Source organism: Trichomycterus rosablanca, chromosome 1, assembly GCF_030014385.1.
Source record: "Trichomycterus rosablanca isolate fTriRos1 chromosome 1, fTriRos1.hap1, whole genome shotgun sequence".
Lineage (NCBI taxonomy): Eukaryota > Metazoa > Chordata > Actinopteri > Siluriformes > Trichomycteridae > Trichomycterus > Trichomycterus rosablanca.
Window position 1 is genome coordinate 76,069,866 of NC_085988.1, and position 25,832 is coordinate 76,095,697.

At 41.0% G+C, this 25,832-nt stretch overlaps 1 protein-coding gene across 1 annotated transcript in view; it reads left to right on the forward strand.

Moving 5' to 3' along the window:
• Positions 1-958: 958 nt before the first annotated feature.
• Positions 959-25,832, forward strand: part of LOC134315589 (xylosyl- and glucuronyltransferase LARGE1) — a 129,894-nt gene continuing 105,020 nt past the window's right edge. The window contains exons 1-2 of the mRNA XM_062996439.1: positions 959-1,137; positions 16,073-16,245. Coding sequence (XP_062852509.1) covers positions 16,140-16,245 — 106 coding nt within the window. The 5' untranslated portion in view covers positions 959-1,137; positions 16,073-16,139. The remainder of the gene's footprint in view (positions 1,138-16,072; positions 16,246-25,832) is intronic.

Consider the following 25,832-nt stretch of genomic DNA (forward strand, 5'->3'; position numbering starts at 1 on the left):
TCATAGGTCCTCATAACTGGTGCAACTGCGACCCCTGCTGGCTGACTGATGGCGCCTGCACAGGGCTGAGGAATAATGATGATGGGGGGTGTGGCCCTCCGTACACAGTGCCCGTCGGTGTATGAACTCGACTTGTGCAGGTAAAAAATGCAGTCTTGTACTGACTGTACGTGCCGTGTACGTGTGTCAGTTGAGAGGCGTCCTCAGTCAGCGGTGAAGGGTCGAATCAGTATAGAGGATGCATTCAGGGTAATTGGACACGACTAGATTAGGGGAGAAAATTGGGGGGGGGGGGGGGGGGACCTGACTAGTAGAAACCTGGACTAGTGATCAGAACATTGTTGGTTCAAGGTCCTTAATGAAATTGTTTTGCATTGTATTTAGTCACAATTTAGGTTGCTAAATTGGATAAAAAGAATCTGCTAAATATTGTTAATGTGAATGTAACTTTACAACAGGCTGTCATATTGAGTGATATGATCACTGACTCATGTAAACTTCCATACATTTACTTATTTTATTTGTGTAGTGCTTTTTACAATGGACATTGTCTCAAAGCAACCTTACAGAATCCAGGACCAACAGACCAAAAACCCCTGTAGAGCAAGCCGAGGGCAACAGCGGCAAGGAAAAACTCCCTTATTTTTTGATTGTTGTCATAATCTGATTAGTGTGCGTGTAAACACACAGCTTATTAAAGTTAATATAATTAAGCAGGGTTTAAATGCAGGTGTGGGAGCTCCTCATCCAGTGGAAGCAAACGAGGTGCAGAATAACGATGCTGTGCTCGATGTAAACTGTAAATATGAGAGTAACAGCAGTGATGTTGTGCCTGTGTCTGACTCTGTACCGAGCCAGATCCGAATCACATCCAGGTTTTTAAGCAGACGGAGGGAGGGAAAGGAGTGGGATGCGGATTTAGGATGCGGCCATTGGACGGATCTGCGTTAGCTGGGACTGCCTAGAAACAAATCGGTGCAAGTAGAAATCCTAATTCCTGCTGTTATTTGAGACTGTGGAATATTTATGGATGTAATGCACGACTCGGTACAAGCATGTGGATATTAATGAGAGGACAGAGAGGCCCACATTGTGCTTCTTTATCCCAAACTGAAAGATAGCGGATTGTTTACACTGGTAAGCAACAGAAGATTATAACTAATAAACGGTTCTTATTTTTCTAACAGCTTAGTAACATATTTTAGTAATTACCACAGTAATATTACATTTCCCTGGTGTGTGCTGTTATATCAGTAGCGTCCTGCTTAATGTACGCGCGCGCTAACTACTAAACTGGATTTTCTAAATAGTGTTAGCACACATGCTAACTGGCGGTAGAAACCTTAATACGTTGTTTTTAACATTTAATGCGGGTTTTTTTTTTTTGGCGCTTTATGAGTTTTGGACCTGGTTTAACGTGTAACATTCCCTACCTGGTAATTGTCGTGTCTGGAAACATGATATGGAAGGCAAAAAGTGTCATAACCGTCTGCAAACATTACACTGTTTGATAATACAGCGTGGGCTTTAAACGCGCTCCACGACGTCACTTCCGGCTGGGGTGAAACTGTGTTAAATTAAAGGCAGGAGTTTTTAAGCTGAGGCGAGACACCCCTCACCCCCCCCACCCAACACACCCACCCACCCCCAACACACCCACACACCCCCAACACACCCACACCCACCCACCCACACACCCACACCCACCCACCCACACACACCCCCACACACCCCCACACACCCACACACACCCACACACGCCCACCCACACACACACACCCCCCCACCCACACACACACACACACACACACACACACACACACAGGGTGGCTCGGTGGGTAGCACTGTCGCCTCACAGCAAGAAGGTCCTGGGTTCGATCCCAAGGAGGGGCGGTCCCGGACCTTTCTGTCTGGAGTTTGCATGTTCTCCCCGTGTCCGCGTGGGTTTCCTCCGGGTGCTCCGGTTTCCTCCCACAGCCCAAAGACATGCAAGTGAGGTGAATTGGAGACACTAAATTGTCCATGACTGTGTTTGATATGACCTTGTGAAGTGATGAACCTTGTGTAATGAGTAACTACCGTTCCTGTCATGAATGTAACCAAAGTGTTAAACATGACGTTAAAATCCTAACACACACACACACACACACACACACACACACAGACACGACACTAATGGTAGGAAAGTGGGGGAAAATTATTTCCACAAATTTCCCATTTCCTATTACAATTACACTGTCGCTTGCACCACCCCCACTCTACAAGGTGAAGAAAAGCATCTGCACCACCTAGGTGGGGTATGTTTTTTGTATGACCGGGACCCAGACATCCCAAGTCTCCCGGAAGTTCCGGGAGTCTCCCGCATATACATAGCGGCTCCCTGATGCCTGCAAGTCAGAAAAAATCTCCCGGAATCTAGAACGAGCGGCCAAGAGCGCGCACACACACGCACGCAGGCGACACAGACTTTATTCCCCCTATCGCGTATTAAATCCGTTATCTGTTTTACAATCTAGCGCACTGTGTAGGGAACATAAATCAATTGTCTAATATACTGTCTAGTGCACTATGTAGGGAACATAAATCCGTTATCTGATATACAATCTAGCGCACTGTGTAGGGAACATAAATCAATTGTCTAATATACTGTCTAGTGCACTATGTAGGGAACATAAATCCGTTATCTGATATACAATCTAGCGCACTGTGTAGGGAACATAAATCAATTGTCTAATATACTGTCTAGTGCACTATGTAGGGAACATAAATCCGTTATCTGATATACAATCTAGCGCACTGTGTAAGGAACATAAATCAATTGTCTAACATACTGTCTAGTGCACTATGTAGGGAACATAAATCCATTATCTGATATACAATTTAGTGCATAATGTAGAGAACATAATTAATTATGTAATACACTATCTAGTGCACTATGTAAGAAACACAAATCATCATCTAGTTATACTTTCTAGTGCACTATGTAGTGAACATGAATGCGTTATCTAATACACTATCTAGTGCACTGTGTAGGGAACCTAAATTCGTTAACTAATACGCTACCTAAAGCATAATGTAAGAAACGTAAGTCTATTATCTAGTACACTATCTAGTGCACTAAGTAAGGAACATAAATCCGTGATCTGATATACGTACAATCTAGTGCACTGTGTAGGGAACATAAACCAATTGTCTAATTCACTATCTAGTGCACTACGTAGGGAACATAAATTCATATCTAAAATGCTATCTAGTGCACTATGTAGGGAACCTAAAAAGAGGGGGGAAAAAGAGTTAAGGGTAATTGTACAATACTTAAATATTAAATAAATTGTATTTATTGCAACTGTTTCACGCGTACCGATTCCATCATATATAGTGTCATTTTGTGGGGCCAAGCAAACCTTACAGTACTACAGTACAGTCAAACCCTTCATTATATACATGGTAAAGTGAAAACCTTTTATATTCTTTGTATTTATGACAGTAGAATAAACCACAGACATATAAAAAAAGTCCCAGTAATACAAATACTGTGATAACCCGTGAAACCGTCAGAATCTTAAGAAATACAGTGATACAGACCTATGTATCTGTATCTGTATCTGTAGGTGTTTAAAAACTTAATACAGGGCCAGTGATAGCTCAGTGGTTAAGGTACTGGACTAGTAAACAGAAGGTTGCCGGTTCAAAACCCGCCACCACCAAGTTGCCACTGTTGCCTGAGCAAGACCCTTAACCCTCAATTGCTCATTGTGTAAGTCGCTTTGGATAAAAGCGTCTGCTAAATGCTGAAAATGTAAATGTAAATTATACAAATTTTTGGTCATACCGCCCAACCCTCAGTAGAATATAAAACATTTTTATTTCATCATGTATATAATGAAGGTTTTGAGTACTATAAGGTTTGCTTGGCCCCACAAAATGACACAACTTATGATGGAATCAGTACACGTGAAACAGGTACAATATATACAATGTTTATTGTTTATTTAATATTTAAGTGTTATACAATTACTGTTAGCTCTACCCTCAAATTAAACGACACTTTCAGTCTCACAGTCGCCACTGATGAATGACTCCACTGATTGTACAACTTGATCATAGGTCTGTTGTAGAAAAGTGGACGACTTTATACCAATCAGCCATAACATTAAAACCACCTCCTTGTTTCTACACTCACTGTCCATTTTATCAGCTCCACTTACCATATAGAAGCACTTTGTAGTTCTACAATTACTGACTGTAGTCCAACTGTTTCTCTGCATGCTTTGTTAGCCCCCTTTCACGCTGTTCTTCAATGGTCAGGACTCTCCCAGGACCACTACAGAGCAGGTATTATTTAGGTGGTGGATCATTCTCAGCACTGCAGTGACACTGACATGGTGGTGGTATGTGTGGATCAGACACAGCAGCGCTGCTGGAGTTTTTAAATACCGTGTCCACTAACTGTCCACTCTATTAGACTCTCCTACCTAGTTGGTCCACCTTGTAAATGTAAAGTCAGAGACGATCGCTCATCTATTGCTGCTGTTTGAGTTGGTCATCTTCTAGACCTTCATCAGTGGTCACAGGACGCTGCCTACGGGGTGCTGTTGGCTGGATATTTTTGGTTGGTGGACTATTCTCAGTCCAGCAGTGCCAGTGAGGTGTTTAAAAACTTAATCAGCATTGCTGTGTCTCATCGTCTCATACCAGCACAACACACACTAACACACCAGTCAGTGTCACTTCTGTGCTGAGAATGATCCACCACCCAGATAATACCTGCTCTGTAGTGGTCCTGGGAGAGTCCTGATCATTGAAGAACAGCATGAAAGGGGGCTAACAAAGCATGCAGAGATACATGCATACAGATGGACTACGGTCAGTAATTGTAGAACTACAAAGTGCTTCTATATGGTAAGTGAAGCCGATAAAATGGACAATGTGTGTAGAAACAAGAAGGTGGTTTTAATGTTATGGCTGATCAGTGTATTTACAGATTCTATTTAATATAATAATACTGTTTAATATTATTTGGGATTCTTGCAGTATCCTTGCCTTACTCTCCCCTTACACACACACACACACACACACACACACACACACATCATCCAGAGGGTATAATTCATTGAGAATACTAACAGTACTCATCAAAATTCACATTCACATTCATGTTACTATGTGCGGTGGGTCAGAGGTAGGTGGTAAATTATGCTAGCCCACTACTGCTGAGATCCAGGGTTCAACATCTACAGGGCATTAACATACAGACATGCTTGGCTGTGTTTGGGGGTGATGGGGTGATATGGGGGGGGGGGGGGGGGGGGGGTTCTCAATCAAACAGTCATATTTGTTTTTGGAATTGCAGATAACATGGCAGAAGCAGCCAAATAAATGAAAAGCAACACTAGATAAAATGTTGACACATCAGTGACATCAAGTACAAGTGACACAGTAGCATTAAATGTGTTAATTACATAAACCAAAGTGCATTTAAATACTGTAACTGAATGAAAATTTGGTCATAATGTCATTTCTTTCAGTAATCTGATTGTATTTTTATCAGTCACTGTCTATTTTATCAGCTCCACTTACCATATAGAAGCACTTTGTAGTTTTACAATTACTGACTGTAGTCCATCTGTTTCTCTGCATGATTTGTTAGCCCCCTTTCATGCTGTTCCTTAATGGTCAGGACTCTCCCAGGGCCAGTACAGAGTAGGTATTATTTGGGTGGTTAGGACAAAACAGCACTGGTGGAGTTTTTAAACACCTCACTGTCACTGCTGGACTTAGAATAGTCCACCAACCAAAATTATCCAGCCAACAGCGCCCTATGGGCAGAGTCCTGTGACCACTGATGAAGGTCTAGAAGATGACCAATTCAAACAGCAGCAATAGATGAGCGATCGTCTCTGACTTTACATCTACAAGGTGGACCAACTAGGTAGGAGTGTCTAATAGAGTGGACAGTGAGTGGACACAGTATTTAAAAACTCCAGCAGCGCTGCTGTGTCTGATCCACTCATACCAGCACAACACCCACTAACACACCACCACCATGTCAGTGTCACTGCAGTGCTGAGAATGATCCACCACCTAAATAATACCTGCTCTGTGGTGGTCTTGACCATTGAAGAACAGGGTGAAAGCAGGTTAAAAAAGAATGCAGAGAAACAGATGGACTACAGTCAGTAATTGTAGAACTACAAGATGCTTCTATATGGTAAATGGAGCTGATCAAATGGACAGTGAGTGTAGAAACAAGGAGGTGGTTTGAATGTTATGGCTGATCAGTGTATGCACACATAGTGTTTGCTTCTGAAAATCAAATCCATGAAGGTCCTGACAGGCATTTGCAAATCCTAGATCATTGGCTTGAGTGGTGTAAAGCACAGACAAATCATTGCATGGCAAAGTGACGGTTTATCATTTAACGTCATCAATGTGATGGATGAATCTGACTTCGGCATGTGCTTGTGTGGTTGAATGTAACATATTTAAGTAAATTCTTGAAGTGATTGATAACGTAGTCACATACATCACTCATCATTTCACAAGACTGTGTCATTTGCAGTTTGACTGGCAGCTTTGTGACTTGTAAGCCCGAATAAGTGATGTGGTTTTTCCACACCAGCATTCCCCAAATGTTCCCAGTTATTTGTTTAACTTTTTCATCTAATTTTCATTAACCACTTTATCCTGGTCAGGGTCACCGTGAGTTTGGGTCCACCAGAAAATGATGAGTGCAAGGCAGGAACATTCTGGACATGGCGCCAATCCATCACAGGGCTTTAGCCTATAAAAATAATCATTTTTGTTGCTTTTTTTTATCTCAGAATGAATGTACTTTCATTTCGGGTGGGATTTTATTTGAGATGAAGCCCTTATAACCCCTTTTTGTCTCTGCTCAACTGTGAAAAAAACAAAAGAAAAATGCCAGTTCTTTTTTCTTCCATCACAGTTTAAACATATTCATGTTTTGGTATGGGTATAAAGGGTATAAATGTCAGGGTATAAACCAGACATTCAGTTGTAAACTGTGTGTAAAAACAAGTTTATTTATTAAGAGTCCCAATCACTGAATGTGCTGGAACCCTGTTGTTTTTGTTGAAATTTTTTCTTCTCCTCATTGTTCTTCTTTGATGCTAAAACCAAAACAGACCAAACTGTAATGCCTAGTTCACACTACACAACGTTTGCCCTGATTTTCGCTCACCATCTGGTCGGCGCTAGATTTGCCGGCTCGGGAGCAACTCTGCGTTCGCGTGGCGATTGAAACTCGGCTCTCAATCGCTATGTGTGAACTGCTCAACAACTCGGCGACTGAAGATAAATATCTAGCTTGCTAGATATCTGGATATGAGTCGGCCGACTGGAAATGAGTGCGGTGTCGAACAGCCAATGAGAACGCAAGATACGGTGTGAGGGGAAATGCAGGGGAGGAGTGTAAACAGGTGGGACAGGGGCAGGGACACACTCAAGTTTTACAGTTTTTCTGACCTTATCGTTCTCTACAAAACATAACATCAACGTTGCATTGCAAATATTTATTAACCTCCAACTCACTGTAGAACAAACGATCCCTGCTGGCCACATAGCCCAATTCACTCAGATTCATTTCATTTTTTCTCCTTGATTTTACGCTGCACATCAGCGCACAAACTTTGATCGCTCGCCGTGCTGTCATTATACCCCTCATCACTTCTCGCATTTGTTTTCGTGACAAAGCGTAGTTTGGGAGACCAGAGAAGCTTGTCTGAGATTCCAGTTGGTGATGGATCGTGTAGTGTGAAACCCCCTGTCGCCGATCAGTCGTGTAGTGTGAAAGCCACACCGACTTGAAAGACTCACGATTACAAGAGATCCAGTTGTGTAGTGTGAACCGTACAGCGACCTGACAACTTGTAAAGTCGTGTAGTGTGAACTTGGCATAAGTCTTGGTCAGCAGGTAGTCCCTCCTGCTACTCAAGCGCTTAACCTCAGCCCAATTGGCCTGATGGTGGTACTATACCGTATAGTCAATCTTTGAGGTCCATACCGCCTACCCCGTATGGTGTAGAGACAAAATTCTTTTTCCTCTTTGATTACTTGTCTTACGCTCTACAACACAGTCTCAATTACCATGTAGCTCTGCCCACTTGGCTCTTGAGCTAATTTGCATAATATGCAAAACCACACAAATTTTGACAGCAAACTAGTCTCTAGATTTTCACCCTGGATACACAAATGTGGTATCAAAATACCTCGAGGCACTTGAATTTCTATAGTGTTGTTGTGGGATGCCAATTAAAAACATGGGTGGAGCAGAACAACCATAAAGCACAGATTGTCCAGTTGATAAGAAATTTGCCATACTCCATATTGGGCCATGTTGAGCTCATTTGTGCTCGGACCTTGGAATTTGCCGATTACATACAGTGGGGGAAATAAGTATTTGATCCCCTGCTGATTTTGTAAGTTTTACCCCCTTACAAAGACTTGAACAGTCTATAATTTTTATGGAAGGTTTATTTTAACAGAGAGAGACAGAATATCAACAAAAAATCCAGAAAAAAAACATTAAATAAAAGTTATAAATTAATTTGTATTTAATTAAGGGAAATAAGTATTTGATCCCCTACCAACCAGCAAGAATTCTGACCCCCACAGACCGGTTACGTGCCCATGAGGCACACAAATTAGTCCTATCCCTGTATAAAAGACTCCTGTCACAGAATCAGTTTCTTCCGTTCAAATCTCTCGACCACCATGGGCAAGACCAAAGAGCTATCAAAGGACGTCAGGGACAAGATTGTGGACCTGCACAAGGCTGGAATGGGCTACAAGACCATCAGCAAGAAGCTTGGTGAGAAAGAGACCACTGTTGGTGCGATAATTCGAAAATGGAAGAAATACAAGATCACAGTCAATCACCCTCACTCTGGAGCTCCATGCAAGATCTCACCTGGTGGGGTAAGAATGATTCTGAGAAAGGTGAGGTCAGTCCAGAATTACACGGAGCTGGGAGCAGAGAAATGCTGGATATGACCCCAAGAACACCATCCCCACCAGGCATTTCTTTGCCTCCAAACACGGCGAGTGGAATTGATGCCAAAGAGCTCAATTTTGGTCTCATCTGACCATATCACATTCTCCCAAGCTTTCTCTGAATCATTCAGGTGTTCATTGGCAAACTTCAGACGGGCCTGTACATGAGCCTTCTTGAGCAAAGGGACTTTGTGGGCACTGCAGGATCTCAATCCATTATGGCGAAGTGTGTTACCAATGGTTTTCTTGGTGACTGTGCTCCCAGCTTCCTTAAGATCATTGACAAGCTCCTCCCGTGTAATTCTGGACTGACCTCACCTTTCTCAGAATCATTCTTACCCCACCAGGTGAGATCTTGCATGGAGCTCCAGAGTGAGGGTGATTGACTGTGATCTTGTATTTCTTCCATTTTCGAATTATCGCACCAACAGTGGTCTCTTTCTCACCAAGCTTCTTGCTGATGGTCTTGTAGCCCATTCCAGCCTTGTGCAGGTCTACAATCTTGTCCCTGACGTCCTTTGATAGCTCTTTGGTCTTGCCCATGGTGGTCGAGAGATTTGAACGGAAGAAACTGATTCTGTGACAGGAGTCTTTTATACAGGGACAGGACTAATTTGTGTGCCTCATGTGCACATAACCGGTCTGTGGGGGTCAGAATTCTTGCTGGTTGGTAGGGGATCAAATACTTATTTCCCCCACTGTATACACTATATTGCCAAAAGTATTCACTCACCCATCCAAATCATTGAATTCAGGTGTTCCAATTAGAGATGCATGAGTACCAATACTGGTATCGGGTATTTGCCCGATACCGCGCTCATTAACTTGTACTCGTAATCGCAAACGAGGCTCCGATACTAAACATCCGATACCGTGTGCCTAGTGCATGTTGCTGCGTTATGCCTAGTTCACACTACACGATTTTTGCCCTGATTTTCGCTCGGCGACTGGTCGGCGCTAGATTTCCCGGCTCGGGAGCAACTCGGCGTTCGCTCTGCGATCAAAACTCGGCTCTCGATCGCTAAGTGTGAACTATCCAACAACTCCATCTGATCGGCTCGCCGAGTCAGATATCTGATCTGAGATGTGCGACTGGGAATGAGTGACATGTCGAACAGCCAATGAGAACGCAAGATACGGTGTGAGGGGAAACGCAGGAGAGGAGTGTAAACAGGTGGGACAGGGGGATAATATAGTTTTACAGTATTTCTGACCTGATCGTTCTCTACAAAACATAACAACAAAACACCAACATTGCAAAAATATTTATTAACCTCCAACTCATTAACTCCATTAACTCATTAACTCCATCATTCTAAATAGGTATCGGTATCGGAAAGTACAAAAATACATGTACTTGTACTTGTACATGGTTGGGAAAAAATGGTATTGATGCATCCCTAGTTCCAATCACTTCCATGGCCACAGGTGTATAAAACCAAGCACCTAGGCATGCAGACTGCTTCTACAAACATTAGTGAAAGAATGGGTCGCTCTCAGGAGCTCAGTGAATTCCAGCGTGGTACCATGATAGGATGCCACCTGTGCAACAAGTCCAGTCGTGAAATTTCCTCACTACTAAATATTCCACAGTCAACTGTCAGTGGTATTATAACAAAGTGGAAGCGATTGGGAACGACAGCAACTCGGCCACAAAGTGGTAGGCCACGTAAAATGACAGAGCGGGTCAGCGGATGCTGAGGCTCATAGTTCGCAGAGGTCGCCAACTTTCTGCAGAGTCGATCGTTACAGACCTCCAAACTTCATGTGGCCTTCAGATTAGCTCAAGAACAGTGTGTAGAGCTTCATGGAATGGGTTTCCATGGCCGAGCAGCTGCAGCCAAGCCTTACATCACCAAGCTCAATGCAAAGCGTCAGATGCAGTGGTGTAAAGCACGCCACCACTGGACTCTAGAGTAGTTGAGATGTGTTCTCTGGAGTGACGAATCACGCTTCTCCGTCTGGCAATCTGATGGACGAGTCTGGGTTTGGCGGTTGCCAGGAGAACGATACTTGTCTGACTGCATTGTGCCAAGTGTAAAGTTTGGTGGAGGGGGGATTATGGTGTGGGGTTGTTTTTCAGGAGTTGGGCTCGGCCCCTTAGTTCCAGTGAAAGGAACTCTTAATGCTTCAGCATACCAAGAGATTTTGGACAATTTCATGCTCCCAACTTTGGGGATGGCCCCTTCCTGTTCCAACATGACTGTGCACCAGTACACAAAGCAAGGTCCATAAAGACATGGATGAGCGAGTTTGGTGTGGAAGAACCTGACTGGCCTGCACAGAATCCTGACCTCAACCCGATAGAACACATTTGGGATGAATTAGAGTGGAGACTGTGAGCCAGGCCTTCTCGTCCAGCATCAGTGTCTGACCTCAAAAATGCGCTTCTGTAAGAATGGTCAAAAATTCCCATAAACACACTTCTAAACTTCTCAGAAGAATTGAAGCTGTTATAGCTGCAAAGGGTGGGACGACATCATATTAAACCCTATGGATTAAGAATGGGACGTCACTCAAGTTCATATGAGTTTGAAGGCAAATACGTTTGGCAATATAGTGTATATTTCATTTATGTATGTACACATGCACCCAAAAGCCACTTTCGATTCATGATAATTGGCCAATTGTACAGATAAATCTCAGTCAAGTCAGCGTTGCGAGGGAACGCTATAGAAAAGGCAGATTGTATTTGTAGTAAGTATCCGTGTCATTCCAAAACTCCTAAAACACTGTGTCTGTCCCTGACTATTCTACAAACAGATGCTCCCTTGTTCACTAGATTACTCGCTTACTGAGTGTAAAAACTAGGGGAGGAGCAAAGTGATGGAGGTGACATTTGAAACACAGACTATTCACAAGTAACTGAAAAGAGCACACACCGCTTATTAATCCAGATGTTCACTGCACAGGTTAAATAGTTGGTGGCATGATGGCTAAGTGGGTAGCACTGTCACCTCACAGCAAGAAGGTCCTGGGTTCGATCCCCAGGTGGGGCGGTCCAGCAGATAGCCTTGCTGGGGTTTTAAAACCTGGATCCTAGCAGTAGTGGGCTACTACTGCCAGGCCAGGCAGTGTATAATGTACCGCTGTGCCACCTGGGCATTCCTAAATAGTCCTATATTACTTTCAACTGATGTCAGTGCTTGTGTTTGATATTTCTTAGCCACTTACGTCAGTCACATACTAAAAGAATGTAAAACATGACAGATAAAAGGAAACTGCTACGACCCTGACCAGCATTATGGAATTTAAATCAAATGAAAATATGCCACTTTATTTTCTCATTCTACTGTAGTGACAATATCATTGGACCAATCAGCGGTCTGCACTGTTTTTCGCCCAACCCATACCTCTCACTGGCACTTAGCTAAAGTATAGCTACAGGGCACTTGGTAAAGAAAACGACCACTAAACATGGCGTTATGGATTTTAAAATTTACCATAATACCTTTTAGTGGAAAAGGGGGTTATAACACAGTGATGGTCAAAATAAAATAGCATGTTAAATAGTTAGAATACAGGTATGATGTCATCTTTAACATTTGGTTTATTTTTGACCATTACCTCTAAGGGCAATTTTAGTATCTCCAATTTACCTGACTACATGTCTTTGGACTATGGGAGGCAATCGGAGCTCTCGGAGGAAACCCACAGTCCTAAAGCAGATTCACAGGCTGAGTATGTTACACATTTCCCAAGTCAGGATTGTACACACACATAAGAAGTTGTGATTGATTGTATAAACCAGTAAAAGTTATGTGTGCTATTATCTTCCACAATACTTGCTGTAAATGTTCTGAAATGGTGCCATAAACAAGCAGACGGATCGAACGCGTTCCCTGTTAAACTAACTTTATCAGTTTGTTATCATGGCGCAGTAATCAGTGTGTGTGCTGTTTTTACTCTCCATAGATTTTATGATAAAATTCATGTGCTGTGCAGTAATGGGCTTTGTAAACATTGAATAGCCTTGGAAAAAAAGCCTTCTACACTCAGTCTTTACTATATGGCCAAAAGTGTGTGGACAGCTGATTATAAGCTTGTTGGACATCTCATGTCAAAACATTGGAAATGTATTAAAAATGGGTCACCCTTTACCCTTGCACTTGTGGCAATAAATGCATCAAAATAAATAAAGATACAGCTGCATATTAAAGATATACCGATCAGCCATAACATTAAAACCACCTTGTTTTTACACTCACTGTCCATTTTACCAGCACAACACACACTAACACACCACCACCATGTCAGTGTCACTGCAGTGCAGAGATCCACCATCATCCACCACCCAAATAATACCTGCTCTGTAGTGGTCCTGTGGGGGTCCTTTCAATAAGACAAGGTGACGTGTCACATGGCGAGAAATGTCTGACATTGGTTGGAAGAGCATGACCAAGACTTTCAAGTACTATCCTGGCCCTTCTAATTCCCCAGACTTGAACTCAATTAAGCATCTGTGGAACCACCTCGATTATCGTGTTTGCTTTATGGATCCTCACCCACCCACCTCCAGCAGCTGTGGGATGCACTGCAGTCAGCATGGCTCCAGATACCTGTGGCAACCTACCAGAACCTTATTGAGTCACTTTTATTGAGACGGTCTAGCTGCTGTCCGTGCTGCACACAGCGATTACTCTGGATATTAGCTGGTGGTCATAATAATGTGACTCAACTGTGTAAATTAATCCTTTAATCAGTTTGGTTGTTTTTGCTTTGTATAGATGCCCGATTGCGTCATGCTTCCTCTCCAACAATGCCGATCCCTGCTCTGATTGAGGAGAACGAAGCTAACCCAGCAAAGGTCGTAATTGCATTATTTATGAGAGAGAGTCCCTATCCGGCTCAATCCCACCCATATCTGAACAACAGGCCAATCGTTGTTCATGTGGCCGCTCAGCCAAGCCAGCAGGCAGAGCTGAGTTTCGGTATGATGTATTCGAGATCCAGCTCTGGTTCCAACGTGTGTTTTTTACCGCCGTGCCACCTGAGCGTCGGATAGATTTATGTTTGAAGATCTAAAAAAGTGTGACATGCAAAGAACAAATCAGAAAGGGGGCAATACTTCTTCAGCGCACTGTACTGTAAATTAAGAACTTTAGCCTAATCACCCAGTCCTACTGCAGAAATTAATATATATTGCACAGTGTTGCAAAAGTCTTATAATTCTGTCTTGCACCCCAGTATTTCATAATTTCTTCATTCTGTGTCTCTTCTCTATCTCTAGCATGTTTATTTTCTTCCACTCTTAGTGTTTTTACCCTTCAATCTTTCCAACAGCTTTGGTGTCATCCCACTTTTAAAAACAGAGCACAAGATGTTAGATGGATGCTGTTTATAAGCCACCTTCACCTGCAGTTAAACTCGGAAAGTAAATTTTACCCCGACAGTAATGCGGATCGCTTGGAAACGATGAAAGAATCATCACACAGTTGGGGAACGGCCTTGTCAGACCTCAAATCATTTTTGTTTTATGAGGCACCTCCTGTTTTCATTGTGCTCATGGTGTCGGACCCTAACGGTCTTTTTTAAATTCTCATTCATCTCGGTAGTAAACTGGGTTCTCACTGGCAGGGAAATGATCAGCGTAAGGTGAACAGTGTCAGATCTGAAAGAAGGATGCCTCATAGGCAGCTTGTCTCCTAACAGACTCTGTGTACTGAAGGAAATGCCAGGCTTTAAATCGATGAATGGTAATGAATTGATGTGCTGTGCAGAAGAACCCAGGAAACCATTTCTGCTGCCTTGGCTCGTCACTTTAAGCTGAAGTATTTTTTCATTCCTATCGATTGAATATGCTGGCCTGCTTTAACCCTTTAATGGTCTTACTTTAAGTGTAAATACTTGGGTAAAAATAGTACTTCTTGGTTGACATGTGTTAAACTAAATGTCAGTTGGTCCTGGGAGTGGCATTGAGCTTAAAAGGTATTGAGTTTTAAGGTATTTTTTCCCACAAGGATGTATGGAAAACCTGTTAATGCGTTCCATGGTCCCGTGGAACTACATATGTTTTAGGTAATGTAAAATAATGTAAAATAAAATATAAAACAATGAAATACAATTGAAAACAACGCCGCTCAGGTGGCGCAGTGGTAAAACACACGCTAGCACACCGGAGCTGGGATCTTGAATACATCGTATCGAATCTCAGCTCTGCCTGCTGGCTGGGCTGAGTGGCCACATGAACAAAGATTGGCCTGTTGTTCATATAGGGGGTGGGGTAGTAGTAAGCTGGATTGGGTGTCCTTGTAACTGATGCAACTACGAGGTGAACTGGAGATACAAAATTGACCATGACTGTGTTTGACATTAAATTTGTGTAACGAGTAGCTACCATTTATGTCATGAATGTAATCAAAATGTGTAAAACATGACGTTAAAATCCTAATAAATAAATACTGCATTAAGATGACACTTTTATCAAAAGCCAATTACATTTATGACTGAATACATTTCAAGCAATGGAGGGTTAAGGGCCTTGCTTATGGGTATACCAGTAGCAACTTGGCAGTGGTAGGGCTTGAACTGGCAATCTGATTACTAGTCTAGTACCTTTTAACCACTGAGCTACTGCTGCTGGCCCCACATTTGACCTACCTCAACCCTGACCAGGATAAAGTGGGGGTAAAACATGACATTTTTCATCAACTGCTTTATCCTGGTCAGGATGGTGAGAGGTCCGGTTCCACTAGAAAACAGTGGGGACAAGGCAAGAATACCTTGGACACGTGGCCAACTGATTACAGAGCTTGCATTTGCAGCAGAAATATGGAACCTATTCGAACCCCCTCCCTCAGACACAGCAAACTGTGTCTGATGTACGCCCAGCCAGGCCAGTAAACTAAAGTTATTCTTGCTAGCTTTATGAGCTACATCCTATTGGGTTAACTAATAGAGATGCAGGTAACATTACTTGCCTCTTTTGAAAGTGTTCCACTATGAGGGGAAAAAAACATAGATCACTTTTCTAAAGTGACCACGTTCATACTGAAGTGTGTAGTAAATGCTTCTAGTGTAAACAGATCCTAACAGCTATTTATTTCTTTTTTGGCAGTGCCATGCACCTCCTGATGAACATCCACCAGCACAGAGGTCTTTTAGCCTCTTGATAAACCCAGAGGATGCTGGGAATGTGTCGTGGGCGCAGGAAGTTCCTGGCAGCCACCCTGGCTTTGCTTTTCATCCCGGCTCTCACCTGGCTCTACCTGACCGCTGCCAACTTTACAGGTAGGACTATTCTAACCAAAGTGGCTTTTTTTAGCATCAACATACCAGTTAAAAGAAACCTTAAAACTGACTTTCATTACATTTAGAAACAAAACATTTACAGAAAAGTTGGGACTTTGTGTGAAATGTAATAAAAGCAAGAATGAGTTACTAAAAGTAGTAGGTTAGCATATTAGCATTGGTATTTTCGGGATTTCCTAAATCTTTTCCCAATATTATGTATGGTAGACGGTGAAATCCCTACATTATTTGCAATCTGGCATTATTATTATTAATTTTTACTGGTTCACAGTTCTTGCATAAAGTTTGTCATAAAGTGATGAGCTATGACCCACCAGAGCTTGCTATATTTTTTTTGTGTGTTTTGCAGGCATCAAATTTAAAATTTGTTTTTTTTTTTAATTTTCGAAACAATACAATAAAGTTGTAAAAGTTTACAATAAAGTAAAGTTGTTCTTTCCAGAAATGGGAGTTTGATGTTAAATATTGAATTAAAATAAACAACTCAGAATAACTGCAAACATTTTTAAATAAGGAATTCTTTGAATGTCAGCATAAGCGATGCCGGGTGGGTGGGTAGCACTGTCTACTTACAGCAGGAAGGTCTTGGGTTAGATTCCCAGGTGGAGCGGTCCAGGTCCTTTCTGTGTGGAGTTTGCATGTTCTCCCCATGTCTGTGTGTGGGTTTCCTCTAAGAGCTCAGGTTTTCCCCCCCCCACAGTTTAAAGACTTGCAGTCAGGTTAATTGAAAATACAAAATTGTTTGACATTAAACTTAACCTGATGAATCTTGTGTAACCTGTATCTACCTGTCGTGTCATGAATGTAACCAAAGTATAAAAACCTGACTTTAAACTTGAGGCGTCAACGTGATGCAATATAAAAGTAGCGAATTACAATTCTTAATACAAAACATACTTAAGTAAAAGTAAAATTACTGGTTGTAAAATCTACTTTAAAAAGTACAAGTACACAAAAAAACTACTCAGTTACAGTAACACGAGTAAATGTAATTCATTACTTTCCACCTCTGATTATGTCATACAACCACAACTTCAGTTATGATAATTTGGGGGTTCCAGAAAGCAAATTTGACATTTTTTAATTTGCACAACTTAAATTTGAATTCTAATTTAATAGCATTTATTCTACCAGGCTTGTCAGTCATCTACAGCATCCAGGTAAACCACAATTTAATTTAAAGCATTAATGAGCTTTTTAGCGGGACAATGATTCAAAACGCAACAGCAGATCCAAGGTTAAATGACTGCAAAGCAACAGAATAAACATTTCTAGTCTTACAACCCAAAATCATAAAAAGTTGGGACAGCATGGAAAATGCAAATAAAATAAAAATGCAGTATTCCTTACATTTACTTTGACTTTTATTTGATTGCAGACAGTTTAAACCCAATACAGTGGACCCTTGACTTACAAACTTAATTGGTTCCAAAGGGCTGTTCTTAAGTCAAAATGTTCGTTAGTTAAACCTATTTTTCCCATAAGAAATAATGTAAATAGAATTAATCAGTGCCAGACCTCCCAAACCACCCCCTTACCTAACCTTTCTAATGTCTTAAATTGTCTTTTTTTGTTATAAATACATTATAACAAATATACAAGTATATTTCCCTTAAATCTTAAATTATAGAATAGACATTCCTGTAATAAACAATAATAAACAAAAATACACAGTAGTACTGTACATAAAAAAAACACACATCACATTTTATACACCATAATACACCATCACATACACCATAATACATTTCCTTCTTTTTTTTTTTATAAAATGTATCTACCAGAAACAACAATAACTCTCATATTTCTCTTTTATTCCTCCTTTATTTTAATAGTGTTGTATTTTGTAGGTGTAATGTTTCATCTGCTCAACTTCATTTCATTTGTTAATACCTTCATTCCTGCATTTCAGGCCTGCAACACATTCCAAAAAAAGTTGGGACAGGGCCAATTTAGGGCTAGTAATGGGGTGAAAAAACTAAATAAGGATGTGATTCCAAACAGGTGACGTCAACAGGTGATTGTAATCATGGTTTGGTACAAAAGCAGCATCCAGGAGTCTTTGATGAGCAAAGATGATCAGAGGATCTCCAGTTTGTCAACAAATGTGTGACAAATGTATTTGCATTTTCCATACTTTCCCAACTTTTTTTCATTTGGGGTTGTACTTCCAACCAACATAGATGCTTCATGGAGACTTAAAATGATCAGTGTTTCTAAATTAAAGCAGTTTTATTAAAAAGAAAACAGTGGGTTGAATTGCTCTACAGTGATGAGCAATGTTGTATCAACCTTTTCACCAGGGTGATGAATGTGGATTATGAATGATTTAGAATGTATAATGCAATATGTGTAACAGAAAAAGAATGTTTTAAATTATTCACTGTGCATGTTGATTTTACTACATTTACATTTTACATTTATGGCAGTTTGCAGATGTTTTTATCCAAAGAGACTTACAGTTGTGACAAGCAGTTGGGAGTTAAGGGAGTTAAGGGAGTTGGGAGTTAAGGGAACCCAACAGTGGCAACTTGGAGGCAGCAGGCTGTGAACCAGCAACCTACTGATCACTTGTCTAGTAGCTTTACCACTAGGATGGCGGCACGGTGGCTAAGTGGGTAGCACTATCGCCTCACAGCAAGAAGGTCCTGGGTTCGATCCCCAGGTGGGGCGGTCCGGGTCCTTTCTGTGTGGAGTTTGCATGTTCTCCCCATGTCCGCGTGGGTTTCCTCCCACAGTCCAAAGTCGTGCAAGTGAGGTGAATTGGAGATACAAATTTGTCCATGACTGTGTTCGATATAACCTTGAATGAACTGATGAACCTTGTACTATAATGAGTAACTACCGTTCCTGTCATGAATGTAACCAAAGTGTTAAAACATGACGTTTAAATCCTAATAAACAAACAAACCACTAGGACACCTGGCTATTACTACTTCAGTGTATCAGCTGTGAATTTCGCTGTCATCTTTGTTTGTGAAGAAGATTTAGTTCATTAGCTGTTTTTGATTTAATATTGCTGGGATTTGGTTAGTCAGAAAAAATAGCATCAAGGCACAAAATATGCAAGCCCACTACTCCGGAGATCAAGGGATCCTTGGTTCAAAGCTCAGCAGTGCTTTTTTATATGAGAGCAGCCGGAAAAAAAAATATGTGCAGCATTAATAACGCAGGTAGCTCAAAAGGTCTAAATAAACAGTTTGCATCTGCAGTGATTCACTTATTAATATGAGTCAATACACAATGCTGTGTAATAAAAAGTGCAGTTTTGTTTATCGTCTCCCGTTAAGCTTTAATACATTAAAATCTATAATCACATCAGTACTGAATCAATAAGTTTTTTTTTTTAACAATTGATGACTTGCCACTCAATAATTCACTTCATCATCTTACTGGTTTATTAGTTTAGAAACGTTTCTTCTTGATCCCTGAATACAATAATAACACATCTCATGTTAACCTTGTGTAAAATGACAATAAGGTACTGTCCTGACTCGCACCACTATTTATTTCCTTTCTGTAATGAACTGAATCAGTGTAGATTAGCTGAAATTGATTACTTCTTCTAGATGAATAAGTCCAGTATCTTTTAATGACTGTCGTCAAATGAAATTTCCATGCTGCCACTTTATTACGTACGTAACTTATTTATTAAGCCTCTGATTTTGTTCCAGTGGGCTTTTACCTCTAACAGGGCTCTATATAATAAACCCAGAATGACTTTAAAATTTTACGTACACTTGTAATGAATCAATATGTCACATCAGTCAGGGAGTTTTAATGCTTTTTGAAACTGTCCATATTTAGTTTCCTGTCTTTCAGCTCTTTTTACATTTATCAACTGCTTTTAATGGCCATCAACAGTCTTTGATAACTTTTTTTAAAGCCTTTTTTGTCTATTTTAGCCCAGGCCTGACTTTTCAGTACAGTCCACATAAACCGATCAGGTCATAACATATGACCACCTTCCCAATATTGTGTTGGTCCCCCTTTTGCTGCCCAATACGCAACAAACTGTGATGCACTGTGTATTCTGACACCTTTCTATCAGAACCAGCATTAACTTCTTCAGCAGTTTGAGCTACAGTAGCTCGTCTGTTGGATCAGACCACACGGGCCAGACTTCACTCCCCACGTGCATCAATGAGCCTTGGCCGCCCATGACCCTGACGCCGGTTTACCACTGTTCCTTCCTTGGACCACTTTTGATAGGTACTGACCACTGCAGACCGGGAACACCCCACAGGAGCTGCAGTTTTGAAGATGCTCTGACCCAGTCGTCTAGCCATCACAATTTGTCAATTTGATCGGTGCATATTCACTAACAAGAAAATAGGAGGCCATAACACAAATGTTGAATGACATTGACATAACATTGAACTTGCAAATTAAAGTTGCTTTATGTATAAAATAATTACCTTACACTAATAAAAAGGTCAAATAATCATTCATTTTCAATGATTTAGTCACAGAAAAAGAACAGTTGCAAATATTATTGATATCCCAAGACTGCCACAACATACGTGTGTCTTAATAGGTAATCTTTTGTATAGAGATATAGAATTTGAACTATTCTTGCAAACTTTGGCATAGAATTAGGTTTTGTTTATTGTTTATTAGGATTTTAACGTCATGTTTTACACTTTGGTTGCATTCATGACAGAAACGGTAGTTACTCATTACACAAGATTCATCAGTTCACAAGGTTATATTAAACACAGTCATGGATAATTTAGTGTCTCAAGTTCACCTCACTTGCACATCTTTGGACTGTGGGAGGAAAGCAGAGCTGAGTAAACCCACAGACACGGGGAGAACAAACTCCACACAGAAAGGACCCCGACCACCCCACCTGGGGACCGAACCCAGGACCTTCTTGCTGTGAGGCGACAGTGCTACCCACTTAGCCACCGTGCTGCCATAGAATTAGGTAGTAATTGTAATGCCGCTACTGTCTATCATTTTACTTTAATATTTACTTCTATCAATAGTTATTGTACTTGTTATTAATTGTTATCATTCACGCATTAGCTTTAATTGTGTCCATGTTATTCTACAGCTAGCCTGCAAACAACCTTTGGTGTGCTGACTTTACAGGAAAATGCTCTCTGATACATGCAAAATTGGGTTCACTTAATTTGACCTGCATTTCTAAAGAGCATGGGAGCAGAAAATTACTCTCAATTCTAATAATATGAGCTACAGGGCAATAATAAGGATTAATATCAATATTTTCCCCTTTTGCTGCTTTGAGACGTGACTGTGAGAATTTGTTTCCAGTCAGCTATTAAAACAATAGTGATTACAGGCACTGATGGAGGGGTGAGGAAGAGGCTCTGTGCAGACCAATCAAGTTCTTCTAGACCCGACTCAGCAAACCTTTCCTTTATGGTCCTTACAGTTCAACTCACTTACTCACTTTCTTAACTGCTTATACAATTAGTGTCGCGGAGGAAAACAGTGCTACCCACTGAGCCACCGTGCCACCCTATAGTTCAACTCTGCTTATTAATGTTAAAAGGATGTGGATACTGAAACTACAGCCACACTGCCTAGATCAGACCAGCCCATACATTTAGTAAGGAGACAAGAATGGCTACTGTGTAACCAACTGTCACTCTGAATAAGCTAAGGTGGTTTGGGTGACAGAAAAGGATGCTCAAGACAGGGCGAGATGAAGACAAATGATCCGCTATGGCGAGCTCTAACCGGAACAGCCGAAAGAAGAAGAAAAATCATTTATATTTACAACCCCAAACCAGAAAAAGTTGGGACAGCATGGAAAATGCAAATAATAAAAAATAAAAAAACACAGAGTTTCTTACATTTACTTTTATTTGATTGCAGACAGGATGAACCTGAGATATTTCATGTTTAATCTGCTCAACTTCATTTCATTTATTAATAAACATCCATTCCTGCATTTCAGGCCTGCAAAACATTCCAAAAAAAGTTGGGACAGTAAAGCATTTACCACTTTGTAATGTTGCCATTCCTTTTCACCACACTTAAAAGACGTTTTGGCACCGAGGAGACCAAGTGATTTAGTGTTTCAGCTTTTATTTTGTCTCGTTCTTCCTGCAAACACGTCTTAAGATGTGCAACAGTACGGGGTCGTCATTGTCACATTTTTAATTTCAAAATTCTCCACACATTCTCTATTGGGGACAGGTCAGGACTGCAGGCAGGCCAGTGCAGTACCCTCTTCTTCCGCAGCCATGCCTTGTGTAATGTGTGCAGCATGTGGTTTTGCATCGTCTTGTTGAAAAATGCATGGACGTACCTGGAAAAGATGACGTCTTGAAGGCAGCATTTATTGCTCTAAGATCTCAGTGTACTTTTCTGCATTAATGCTGCCATCACAGAAGTGTTAATGACCTTTGCTAAGGGAACTGGCACAACCCCATACCATGACACACCCTGGCTTTTGGACTTGTTGCTGATAACAGTCTGGATGGTCCTTTTCGTCTTTGGTCCGGAGCAATCCATTTTTTCCAAAAAAGATTTGGAATGCTGATTCATCTGACCACAATACACATTTTTACTGTGTGATGGTCCATCCCAGATGCCTCCAAACCCAGAGAAGTCGACGCCACTTCTGGACATGGTTAACATAAGGCTTCTTTTTTGCACAGTAAAGGTTTAAGTGGCATTTGTGCATGTAACTCTGTATTGTAGTGCTTGACAAAGGTTTGCCAAAGTAATCCCTCACCCATGTGGTTCTATCAGCTATTGTTGAGTGGCGGTTCTTGATGCAGTGCCGTCTGAGGGATCGAAGATCACGGGCGTTCAGCTTAAGCTTGCACCCTTGGCCTTTACACACTGAAATTCCTCCCGATTCCTTAAATGGTTTAATGATATTATGCACTGTAGAGGGAGAAATATGCAAATCCCTTCCAATCTATCTTTGAGGTACATTGTTTTTAAACATTTCAATTATTTTCTCACACATTTGTTGATAAACTGGAGATCCTCTGATCATCTTGCTCATCGAAGACTTTCCTGGATGCTGCTTTTGTACCGAACCATGATTACAATCACCTGTTGACGTCACCTGTTTGGAATCACATCATTATTTTGTTTTTTCACCTCATTACTAGCCCAACTTGTTTTGGAATGTGTTGCAGGTCTGAAATGCAGGAATGGATGTTTATTAATAAATGAAATGAAGCTGAGCAGATAAAACATGAAATATCTCAGGTTCATCCTGTCTGCAATCAAATAAATTCAAAGTAAATGTAAGGAACACTGTGTTTTTTTTTATTTGCATTTTCCATACTGTCCCAACTTTTTTCATTTGGGGTTGTATTAAACTCCTTGGGTGTATACTTTTTATAGCACTGTGGGCTTCCTCAAAGAAAAAAAAAACAAAAACATAATGGTGTTTTGACATACACTAATACCGCATTAATTACTTAATGTTTGAGTTTGCCTATAAATGTCAGATCGTATGACTTAAAAATCTAATTACACTTGAAGGAAATTGCAGAGGTGGCATTATTTGTATTTTATAGGAAAGTTGTCTGAATTAATTTCCCTTTTTATATTGAGCGTAAATGTTCTAATTTATGCATCACTGGTCAGTTTTGGTTCGAGTCGATGTAGATTTTCATATCAGCACATTTCTGATGTCTTTATTAGAAAATGCGCTTCCAGCAGTCAATAGTTGTATAGCAGCTTGTCCTGGCCTTCTGTAAATCACATTTCTGCTGCCTTTGTTCTTTTTACATCTTTATTTAGAGCCTGTGGTCAGAAATCCCATCCAGCTATGTAAAAATTATCCGTTTGCTCACTGTGATGTGAATTTATTCTTAGTAATTCTTTACTGCTACTTTTACAGTGAAGAATTACTACAGTGTTCCTAAACACTAAACAGATGTTCAGCATCTGTATTGTGGTAGTAGTGCTGTACTTTGGTACACCTATCATTCGGCTGCTTCTGTAGTTTGTGGGTTGCCACAGAGGATCTGGTCCGCATACCAGACTTGCCACAGTTTTACACTGTGTTTCAGTCCTAAAGCAACTCTGCTGTTATTATCTGAGCCTGGGACTGGCACCGGGAGCGCACTGACATTCTCCTGATGGCTTGGCTGTTTCAGACACCCCCTCACAAACCAATCATGTCCATACAGACACCCATCTGGCCAATAGCAACGCTGAGATTTAAACTCTCGTACCCTTACTTCTGTGTTTTGTAGATTGACATTCACGTACATTCTTAGCCAAAGAGTGACCTATGGCTAATTTTTATACTACAAAATACACCGATCAGCCATAACATTAAAACCACCTCCTTGTTTCTACACTCACTGTCCATTTTATCAGCTCCACTTACCATATAAAAGCACTTTGTAGTTCTACAATTACTGACTGTTGTTCACTTGTTTCTCTACATGCTTTGTTAGCCCCCTTTCATGCTGTTTTTCAATGGTCAGGACCACCACAGAGTAGGTATTATTTGGGTGGTGGATCATTCTCAGCACTGCAGTGACACTGACACTGACACTGATGGTGTGTTAGTGTTTGTTGTGCTGGTATGAGTGGATCAGACACAGCAATGTTGCTGTAGTTCTCACTGTCACTTATGGACTGAGAATAGTCCACCAACCAAAAATATATCCAGCCAACAGCACCCTGTGGGCAGCGTCCTGTGACCACTGATGAAGGTCTAGAAGATGACCAACTCAAACAGCAGCAATAGATGAGCGATCGTCTCTGACTTTACATCTACAAGGTGGACCAACTAGGTAGGAGTGTCAAATAGAGTGGACAGTGAGTGGACACGATATTTAAAAAGTTCTCCCCTTTTCCCCCCGACTTAAGTTCCTTTCTGTAGGTGCTCAGGCTGCCAGTAGCAGAGCTGAGATTCAAAACGACAAGTCCTGACCAGATTATAGCACTGCTGGGTATTCGGCCAGCCGGCATGCTATAGGGACAGGTTAGTAGTAGGAGTGAGAGTGAAACAGGCACCATAAGTCACTAGCATTGGTTTCTTGGTTTTCGGAATTGCGATTTATATAGATTGTTTCCAAAGTTCTGGCCTTATACAACATTTTAATCACTGTTGTCCAAAATTTAAAAAATAGGCCAATTTCTTGGTTTCCTCTCAAACTTTTAGATACCACAGCCTGCCTTTACATCCTAATTATTTCAACCCATTGAACCATTCCTTTGCATTTTAGGACAAAATTGTAATTTGCAGCCTCACACACCAGTGTAGCCGTTATGCCCCAATTTCTGCTTGAAATGAGCTCAATTTGTTAGATTTTTGCTTTGCAAACTAATTTTGTGGTGCTGATGGGCGACTGTAGTTTATGTCTTTTCTCTCAGCTCACAGCACTCAGGGATGCTAGCAAAGCAGTTAGGAAGTGAGTCGTATCATTGGCAGATTATTCTGTGGAAATGGCTCTCATTTAAAATGTTCAGCACCACAACAGTCATCTGTTTCAATGCAGAGATTACGTAAAAATACTGTTATTAATCATAGTGCAACTGGCTGTATTTGTCTGACCAGATGAGAATGTGTTCAGATGTTTAGCTTAACACTCAGCTCTGGTATTGAACTT